Source organism: Manis javanica, chromosome 17 (assembly GCF_040802235.1).
Source record: "Manis javanica isolate MJ-LG chromosome 17, MJ_LKY, whole genome shotgun sequence".
In the NCBI taxonomy this organism is placed as follows: Eukaryota; Metazoa; Chordata; class Mammalia; order Pholidota; family Manidae; genus Manis; species Manis javanica.
In genome coordinates, this window is record NC_133172.1 from 64244087 (window position 1) to 64254147 (window position 10061).

The 10061-nt window shown below is 59.6% G+C and overlaps 1 protein-coding gene across 2 annotated transcripts; it reads right to left on the reverse strand.

Moving 5' to 3' along the window:
* Positions 1–1976: 1976 nt before the first annotated feature.
* Positions 1977–10059, reverse strand: CHMP1A (charged multivesicular body protein 1A). 2 transcript variants are annotated; one of them, XM_073226820.1, is made up of 8 exons: positions 9943–10059; positions 8303–8322; positions 5763–5840; positions 4880–5026; positions 4482–4610; positions 3943–4130; positions 3538–3594; positions 1977–2730 (listed from the first exon to the last, which is right to left on the reverse strand). In XM_073226820.1, the coding sequence occupies exons 1-7, from the start codon at positions 9947–9949 to the stop codon at positions 3573–3575; spliced, it is 591 nt and encodes a 196-aa protein (XP_073082921.1). In that variant the 5' UTR covers positions 9950–10059; the 3' UTR covers positions 1977–2730; positions 3538–3572. The 2 variants fall into 2 exon arrangements, with proteins under 2 accessions (XP_073082921.1, XP_017517747.1); XM_017662258.3 differs by having other exon boundaries at positions 1977–3594.
* Between the last annotated feature and the right edge of the window lie 2 nt (positions 10060–10061).

A 10061-nucleotide genomic window follows, 5' to 3' on the forward strand; every position in this document is an offset into this window, starting at 1 on the left:
CGTGTGCACTTGTGTACACACACACACACACAGGCTGGTTTAGAGCAGTACCTTCTCACACACTGAGAACATGGACCCTGCACGGGGGCAGAGCTTCGTCAGAGGGGCGGGGACTCAGCGCCTCCCTCGGGTGTGTCTTGGGATGAATGATCTAGTGGGTGACAGACCCGGAGCAGGACCCCAACAACCGACTGTCCTTTCCAGGCCACAGTCCCAGGCACACCTGCTCCAGACAGGTGCCGTCTCTGCTGGAGGTGGGCTCAGCCTGACGCTGGCAGAACTCTGCTCGGGTGGCCCCCACAGTATCTGCCCAGCTCCCCCAGGCCTCGCTGCCAGTGAGGGGCCTCTGCTTGAGCCAGAGACAGTCTGTGGCCATTCCCAGGCAGACCTAAAGTGACCAGAAGGGACGTCTATGTGCTGATCACTCAGGACTGATTTAATGTTAAATTAAGGGTTTCTGCCGAGCTGGCCAAACCCTGGCCAAGGCTGGTTTTCCCGGTGGAGATTGTGGGAAGGGCCCCTGTGGGCGGCCACGCCCTCACAGCTGGAAAGTATTTCCTCACAAGTAAGGTTCAGCACTTTTCCTGAAATCAACTTAACCGTGTAAAAGCACACGAGCCACAGCCTCAAGTGTGTCCCACGGGTGTACCTGGTTCTGCGAGTTCTGCTGCCCCGGATCAAGCCCTCCTGCTAGCCCCCAGCTGGCTCCGCTGCACCCTCAGAAAGGCCTGTCCTGAGGGACAGCTGAGAGGGGGTCTGGGGATCCTGGTGACCGGCCACCCAGGCAGACACGAACACGGAGCCGTCCAGGGTGTGGGCCGACTCCCCAGGCGGCATCTGGGTGCTCAGCAACCTAAGGGGGCCGCCCCTTGCCCCTGGCAGGGCCGCATCGGCATTCTGACCAGGGCGCACCCCAGGATCTAAACGCAGGCATGCCTGGGTGTAGGGGGGTAGGAGGAGACACCTGGAGGCTTGGGGCCGGTCACCAGCAGGTGGGCAGGCCTAGGCCAAGGGGCAGGGACACACTCTGGCTGACACTGCAGGCTTGGTCCCGTTTCACACCCCAAACCAAATCAAGACCAGACAGGAGGGTGCAACTGAGAATGAGTATAGACAAGCGACCCTGACAGGACAGACACGCTGAGTGGGTGCCCTCTGCTTGGTCTGGGGCCCCTCACAGGCCGGGTCAGCTGTGCTAAAATCATTCGTGTACCAAACAAGCAGAGGTGAGTGTGGGAGCTGGGCAGCTGGGTCTTCGCTTCCAAAATTACAAATGGTGGGGGGAGGCCAGACTAAACATGGCGTGAACCTGTGGTTCCCCATCTACAGAGGGCGCACACATGCTTTCCTGTGTACAGAGGGGCATGCACATATGCACACGTGGCTTGTGTACACAGAGGGGCGTGCCCACATGGTCCCCCATGTAGGGAATAAACTAGTACAGCTGCATGTTGACATAAACAATGGAATAAATAAGTGGAGAGATGGACTGTTCCTTAGAACAAAACTGCAAACAAAATGACGTGAACACCATCACCAGGAACGTCCACTGTGGACACGAAGGTCAGAACAAAGCACGACAATGTTTGCAGCCTTCAAACTTCAACAGAAGGAAAATGTAACTTTACGGGGGAGCACAGCTGCCACCACTGTCCCAGGTGAGCCATCAAACAGCAAATCAGGCACCCAGTGCGGTGCACTGAGGACACAAAGCCACGACCGTGGGACCCCTGTCACCAGCTGTGACCTCAATGCCATCGTGTGAAAATGTCACACCAGCCCAAGTGGAGGGCCGTCTGCAGAATGGCCGGCACACCCCAAGACCAGCCAGGTCGTGGAGACAGAGATGGGTAGAGCCCAGATTGGGGCGTGGGGTCATGCCGAACAAGCAGGTCAGGGTGGGGGAGAGGAGTCTCCTGACTTAGCCGGTTTTGTGTGGTTAACGAGGCAGCTGATACACAGAAGTAACCAGAATGTGAACTTTGCAACTTTTATGTAAGTTTAAAATTATTTCAAAGGTAAAAACTTCAAAAGAACATTAAAAACCATGGGTTCTGATTCTGTCTGTGCAGGCAGGGTCCAAGGCTCTCCCTCCCTCCCTGTCCCCCCAAACTCTGTGTGGGGCTACAGAGCCACAGCAAGGGTCCCTCCTGTGGCTCCCCACTCCACCCAAGGCCTCTGAAGCAAAGCCCAAGGAAGTTCTCAGGGCTGAGTCTGCTGACTTACAACAGCTTTCTGGGGAAGGGCAAACACGCCCACTGCCTTGAGGAGCTGCGGCCTCTGCTTGCAGCCTGGGGTCCCGGTGGAGTTCTGCTCCCACCGAGGACCAGGACACCGAGGACTTTCTTTGAACCCCCAGCATGTAGGCACGGAGGCCAGGCCTAGGAGTAAGGGAAGGCCACATCACCGAAGAAAAGCCACAGGCGCTTTGATGCAGCCCCCGCGCCTCATAGCACAGCCCAGAGCACAGCGTGTAGCAGACGACACCTGGGGCGCCCACGTCCAGGGGGCCAGACGCTGCAGGGAGGCAAAGGCGTATCACCCACGGGCGCCGTCAGGGGGAGGGTGGCCTGGGTGGTCGGAGGCCTCTGGCGGGGGCTGTGGGGTGTCGGCTGTGCGAACAGCCAGGTTCTGGTCAGCACCTTCTCACCAGGTCACACCAAGAGGGAGCGCAAACCCCACTCCCCATCTGCTGTCTGCTCCTTTTATTTTGGCAAAAAATGAAAAATCCTGGAAGCATCAAGAAAATGAAGTAAACCTCAGGCATTGAAAAAAAACAGAGACTGCAGCCCGTCCTGAGCCCATCCTGGGCTGCCAGCGAGCCGTCAGGAAGAGCTCGCGGCTGGCCTGCTGTGGCAGGCGGGCTTCAGCACTGCTGGCCCGTGGAGGGCGGCTCCCCAGAGCTCCTGTCAGCCACTGTGGCTTGCAAGGGCAAGAGGGGTGAGCCCCCAGGAGAGGCCAGTGCGGGGAGGCAGCCTGTTATTTACAGACAGGAGAGGGCAACTCAGAGAAAGTGCCCCACCAGGAGCCTGAGACCACCTGCCCAAGTGGGGAGGCAAGGCGCAGACCCTGGGTCCCCACGGGTGACTGCAGCACACCCCGTGGGGCCCACGGCCCCCCAGAGGCAGCAGTAGAGCAAGGACACAGACCCCCAGGGCACACCTGGGCCTGCCTGCGGCTCACACGGGAGCCCCCGTGGCTGAGCCAGCTGGTAGCCACGCTGGGACAGCAGAGTCCACACAGCATCCAGTGGCCGGTCCCCATCGACTCCTGGAGGTGGCGACACGGAGAGGCTGCAGACCCCCAGCTAGTTGGCCAAGAGTCACAGAAATTACCCATAGAAGTCAGAAGTCTGTGCAAACTCACCCACCAGGACAGAGACCCACTGCCTACACTAAGAGAAGAGGAAATTCCCAGGCCTGGCAGGTGCGGGGGGCTAGGGGCAGCGAGGGCCGCCAGCTGCCACTGCAGGGTCAGCAGAAAGGCAAGACGCAGTGGGGACAGACAGCGCCTTCCCGCCCGGCCCGGCCCACACACCGGGGCCAGAGGCAGCACGCGGCAGCAGCTTTCCACTAGTTCCTCAAGGCAGCCAACCTGTAAACCAACAGACCTTCTGTGAGGGTGAGGGCAGGGACATCCACACCTCTCTGCTCACCCACCCACGGCCACAGCCCTTCCCTCTCATTCCAGCTTTTCAAGGCTGTCCTGAGACAACAGGAGCAGAGCTCCGGCCTCCGCTCCTCTGCGGCCCCAGAAGAGCCAAGCCAGCAGGACGTGTGCAGCGGCACTGGCGGAACGAGAAGCTGGAGCGCTATGGGGTGGGGGCTTCGCTCCTCGGGACCAGAGCCCCTGGGCCGAGGCTTCACCTCTCCAGCAGCCTCCGGCCCGGAACGCCCTCCTTCCCTCGAGCCCAGCACCAGCGCCCAGGTCCGGTGAACGCACCTCCGGGACAGCTGGTCCTCCTGGCTGCGTGCAGAGCTCTCCCCAAGGGCGGAGGCGCCCTCGGGCAGCTGGCTGAGCTGGTCCAGCACCTCCAGGCCGTTCTCCTCGGCGATCTGCACGATGAGGCTGTCCACCTGCTCCTGCGGCGTGGTCAGTGTGGTGGCCGAGCTCATGGAGTCCTCCATCACCTGGGGGTCGTGCTGTCAGCGGTGAGGCCCAGGCCCCAGGAGCCCCCTGCCGCAGCCTCAGAGGGCCCTGCCCTGCTCGCTGCTTCCACCACGTCTCCTGCTCAATCCCCCCACGGGCTGCTTCTCGGTCTTCCCAGAGTGCACCCCCTCAGCCCTCTGGGCACACAGCCCAGGCCGCCCTCCTGCCTGCTAGACTTTCTGTGCTGCTCCCGACGCCCCACAAGGAGCAGGTGCCCTGGAGGTGGCCCTACAGGGGCCCAGAACAGAGGAAACTCGGTGGCACCAGGGAGGGAACCCAGCCAGGCCAGCCACAAAGCCACCCTGCAGATGCGCCTGAAGTGGGCAGCGTACCGATGTGTGCACGTCCAGGCTCTGCACCTGCTGCTCGAACCTGTCCATCACTGCGGAGACCTTCTGCAGGTCCATAGCGCTCAGCGCCCGGTCCAGAGCTTTGGTCACCTGAGCCATGTTCTTGGTCACCTGGCCCAGGAGAGAGTGAGGCGGCATAGGTGAGAAGTGTTCCCACCAGGGACGGGCTCTCGGGGCCCACAGAAATGCCCTCACCTGAACACCAGGTACGAGGCCCAGGCCATGGGCACTGAGGAGTGTATGGACACGTGCTTCCCCTGTGGCACTGCCCTTCCTGTGTGGAGGGAACCCCCACTACTGAACAGGAGGGGTCCCACACACTACCTGTTCCAGCCACCCCCACAACTGTTCCAGCAGAAGCTGGTCCCCGAGGCACTCACCCCCTTCATGGTCACGGCCGTCTGCACCTTAGAGGCGACAGCGTCCACACGGGATGCCATGCGGAGCCAGCCGACACCTTCATTCTTTTTTCGGATGGCGTTCTCAGCGTAAACACGGGCACACTCCACGTTTTTCTGCTGAAGGGCCTGAAATTCGAGGGGAAAGGCCATCTGTACAGACTCTGCCTGCTCTCCACAGGGGCCTGGTCCCAGCCTCTGCCGGGAGTTGTCTGCTGCATGGAGGTAGCCCTCCTTGCAAGACCTTCTGTGGGTATTCTCATCAGAAATGCAGATGTCCAGGCCCAAGCCTGCTTAGGAGTGAGGGTGTCCAGGCAGGGCCACCAGACCAGCCTGTGGAGGGTGAGGCAGGGAGGCCAAGCCCAGGAGCACAGCCGCCTCCCCAGCACCCTCAGCCTGCAGGCCCCCCGGCATCACTCCACAGAACTGCCCACGACCACACGGGGCAGGCGGAGGATTCAGATGGCAGACTCGCTGTCTAGTTTCCTTTCTGCCCTGGGAGCCCCAGTCCGGGTGAGGGTCACCAAAATCCAACCCCCCTGGCTTCCCCATCTATAAGGTCCACACCAAGAGCAGCTGGCCTTTCCTTCCACCCCTGGGGAGAGGCCCATGCGGTCCTTCACCACACCCAGGGGTTCCTGGCAAGCTGAGAATGTCAGCGTTGAACAAAGGCATGGTCAATGAGCAAGAACGGCCAAGGCCCTGTCTCTGCTCGGACACCCTCAGGTGGGGAGGCGGGAGCCACTGCACGCCTTGGGCAGGCTGCCAGGTGAGCACCGAGGGCGAGAGCCACAGAAAGGACCGCACAACAGAACGACGGAGGGTGGGGCCAGGAGCCAGCAGCGGCACAGGCCTGCAGCCTCACCTTCTTCACCTTGGCCTGCTCCGCCTTGGAGTCCTTCTCTGCCTTCTTGGCCAGCTTCTCCAGCTGCTTTGCTGTGAACTGAGCAGAAAAGGGATGCCCAGGTCAGACACACAGGCCTGCCTTTGGCCTGCTCCTGTCCTCGCCTGCCCCTGCACCACGCTGCACAGAGAAGGCACTCAGCTGCTGACCGAGCATCCTCACGACCCATCTAGTGTACGAGCAGGGGCCTCACAGGGGCTCTGAGGGCTTTCCAAGTCTCTGTCCTCTCCTAGAGCAGCAAATTAAAACCCTCCCAAAGAGGACAGTTTAACAAGCAACTCACCTCTGCTTACAACGGTGTTCAACTTAGGGAATGCTCCCAGCAGACCTGTTCCACACCCCCCGAGTGCTAACACTGGATGCCAGATGGAGAGACAGCTCCCCGGGTTCTCCTCACCCAACTCATGTTCTGCTACTGAGTAGTGCACGGTTTCCTGCTACCTAACTGCCAGGACCAAAAGGAAACCACATCTTGTCCTCACAAGCCTCTGGCCACCCGTCTGGAACCAGGAGAACAGGCTGGCCACATGAAGTGCATGCTTGCAGGCCTCAGCCCTGGACCCCTGCCACAAACACCGCCCCCTTGCAGGAGGCATCCCACTGGCCACTTCTGTCCCAGCCACATCTTAGGCTGGGTCCACCTAGGCGAGGCAGCCTGATGGTAAGTTGGAATGCGCCTCAACCTATGCATTTGTTACAAGGGTGGACATCACTGTGCCCTAAGCATGGCCTTCTCTGCTGGAGAACCTCTTCTCCACCGCCATGATTCACCTATGCAGTCCTGGCCTGAAACCTGACATCCTATCACACTCAGCCCAGGCCCCAGTCCCTTGCCCAGGGTCCCTGCAACCTGCAGCCCTTGCCCCCAACCCTGGATGGAATGTACCTGCTCCTCTGCTGCGCACGTCGGCAGCTGGGGCCTATGAGGAAGCCACCCGGCCCTCAGCCTGTGTGCACAAGCCCGCTCTATCTTAAACTCCTCCCCCTGACTGCCTTTTGCCCCTTGGTGCTGACAAGCGGGCAAACCTCCCTTGATGTCCCACTCTCCCAAGGGTCCAACCTCTGTGAACGTCAGCACCTCCCTGACTGTCAGTCACAGGGCACAAGGAACCCTCTGCAAGGCCACCCATAGTTCCTGAGCACCAAACTCGTTCTTCAGGTGCTTTTGAATCAATGTTCACTGTACCTGCCCTTTGACCATTATTTCTTCCTTCACACTCATTAAGCCTGTACTGTCCAGTACAGTAGCCACTGGCCACGTGTGGCTCTTTAAATGTAAATCACCTGCAAGTAAGTAAAGTTCAGGGCCACATTCCAGGTGCTTGGCGTGGCTGGTGTCAGGAAGCACAGATCTAAACATTCTTTGCTGCAGAGGGCAGGTGGGCACCCCGATCCCATCCCCTTGTGGCTCTGCAGAACTAGGCCCACCTGCCACAGGGCACTGCGGGAGCACCCACTCCTCCTGCACATTGAGCCCTGCCCCATTCACTCGGGTGCCTGGTGATGGATGCTCTGCCCTCTTCCCCACAGCATCCACCCTCACTTCACCCCCTGCCTGCCTGCACCCCTGCATGGGCTCTTCCTGGGTCTTCACTGCCTCCTGGAGGGCACCACCCCAGCCAGAGTCAGAGCAGTTCCTAATAGCTCCCCGAATAGGCCTCACTTGTCCAGGAAACTGGCAGGAAAAAAATGCTCGGATGGCCTAAGCGAGCGGCAGCCACCCAGGCGCCCGTGGTTTCTATTCACTCCTTACTCTGGCCCTTGCACAGTCCCCTCGGCCTGCAACACCCACCCACCCAGGAGGGCCTGCTGGCCTGGGTTTCTGTCATAGAGAAAACTACTGTTTGTCTGTCTACCTCACCCTTCTACACTCCTCAAGGGGGAAATCCAGATTTTCCTGACCTGGGGATCCGGCCCTGAGCACCTGACGCAGCATCGTCCAGAACGAGTGCCTGCTGAGCCAAGCGCCTGAGGCCATACGTGTCCCCGGCCCTTCCTCTCCTCAAGAGAGCCACTGTGCTGAGCTGCAGCCAGGAGCCTGTGCATACCCTTCTGCCCGGTCCTTCAGAACTGACCGTGGCTGATTATCTAGGAGGGCATTTAAGGGGAATGTGGCAGAAGCTTGCCCTGGATTGATCAGGAAGTGTAAACACAACCCAGACAGGAGGGACGCTCAGCTGCCCCGAACAAGTTTCTTTAGTGTGATCTGCAAGAATTTGAGACAAGAGTTTTAAATGTCTAGTGGAGCATCAAGGGATGCACCTAATGTCAAGTTGCGTTTCTTAAAGATAACACACTCGCTGTTTAATGAACAGTCCAAGTGATCTGCTTCCACTCAGTCCACAAGAATATGTCACCAAGCCAACTCAGTAATTTCCTTTGGTCACGAGTGTATCTGAGCACTGTGCAGAGACCCCTAATTTATAATCTGTCCCTGTGTGTGGGACTCATGCCATTTATGCCCAGGAGGGGGTTGGGGTGAGTGGTCATTTGGTACATACCTTCAACTGGAACAGGGTATCTGCAAAGAGAGGAGAGGGTTTAAGGATTTAAGATATGTGACAACCAGGACTTCTGACAAGTAAGTGGGGGTCACCAAGACCCTCCCAGACATGAAGAGCTGGGTCAGAGTGCAGGCACAGATGGTGCCGACTGGGCTTTCAGGGAGGACCGCCTCACGCTGGGCCAGTGCACCAGCTTTGCTCCATTAGCTACAGGGCTCTGGCAAACACAGGATCTCCCTGAACCTCTGATGCCTCACAGGTGGCACCAGAATGGCACCAACAGACCTCAAGGATTCGTGTGCAGGCGAATGAGGTCATGGAAGCACCTGGTGGCCCACGGTGCAAACTCGAGATGGTGGTTTGTGATTAACGCAACTTTACAAAGGGCCCTTGGGATTCTTCCCCAACTGAATAAAGCTCACAACCTGATGGTCTTTTTAAAAATATGCTTTCTCCCCAAAATGAAGTGGATAAAGACAGCAGGGCAGTGACTCCTATACCATCCAAGAGCTGACCCATAGACACGGACTCCCCTTATAGCAGCTGCCATTTCTGAGCCGTGGCATCACTGCTGTCCCCACCAAAGACCCAAGTGACTTGAGTTCATTATTGGCTAACTCTCTTCATATCTGAACTTGCTATTCACTCATCAAAATTCAAGAACCAGGTATATTTGGGGTCATCTTAAAACCACCTCAACTTACTCAATTTATGGAGAATGAGTCTTGGAAGGGTTTAAAACCACACTTGTCCTGGCAGCCCCTGTGGTCCCCTAAGTTCTGTGTACACCCGCTGGTGTAGACCCTGGTCAAGGCCAGAGCTGCCTCTGACTCTGGGAGACAGGGCTACACGGACGCAGGCAGCAGGCAGTGTGCTTGCCGGGGGGAAAGAGGCTGGCCTGGGTGAGGCACAGCTCTCCGCTGACTGTGTGACCCGAGTCACCCCTGTCCCTGTGCAGCCCTCCTCACCTACGCTCGAGTGGTAGGTGTGGAAGGGCAAATAGTTCGCTAAGCAAAACCTGAGCCTGGGGAAAAGTGGTCCGGGCAAAAAAATCCCCTCAGAGCTGAGTGCACTGCGAAAATCAACGTGTGTCGCGGCGGCTGTGGGCCAGACCTCCACCTGTCTCATCTGCAGAAGTGCCCATCTCAAAGACTGTCCTGCGGCGGGGCTGGCACAGGTGCTTTTTGCCCCGGCCCCTCCAGCTTCTCTCGGTGTTTGGGGGCAGTGGTGCCACCGCCTCCTGCTCAGGTCCCCTTTGACCTGACATCCCAGGGCCCCCGACGCCTATGTCCCGGTACTGGGGCTGCCGAGACGGGGGCGGGCAGACGCGGAGGGGGGCCGGGGAACGGGGTCAGGGTCTGGGTCCGAGGCCCGGGAGTCTGGGGTCGGGACCCGTGTCCCAGGTCGAGGCCCAATAATGGAGGCCTCGGGGTCCGGATTCGGAGACAACGTCTGGGATTGCGGCCCCCAGGCGCTGGGGACTGGGGTCGAGGGTGCGGGGTAAGAGTCTGGGGTGGAGGATCGAAGTGTGGGGTTGAAGCCGGGGATCCGGGCCCGGGGTACCGGGTGGAGGCCTGGGGCACCCGCGTCAGAGGCGGCCCGGACTGCCCGCCCCCCAGAGGGCGGCGGCCCCTTACCGTCCATGGCCTGTCGCGCAGCCGCAGCGCAGGCAGAGGCGGAGGCCGTGATGTCCGGACGGCGACGATCGCGCGGATCCCCTCGGTGGTGCGGGGACTTCCGGGGCTCCCCCCACTTC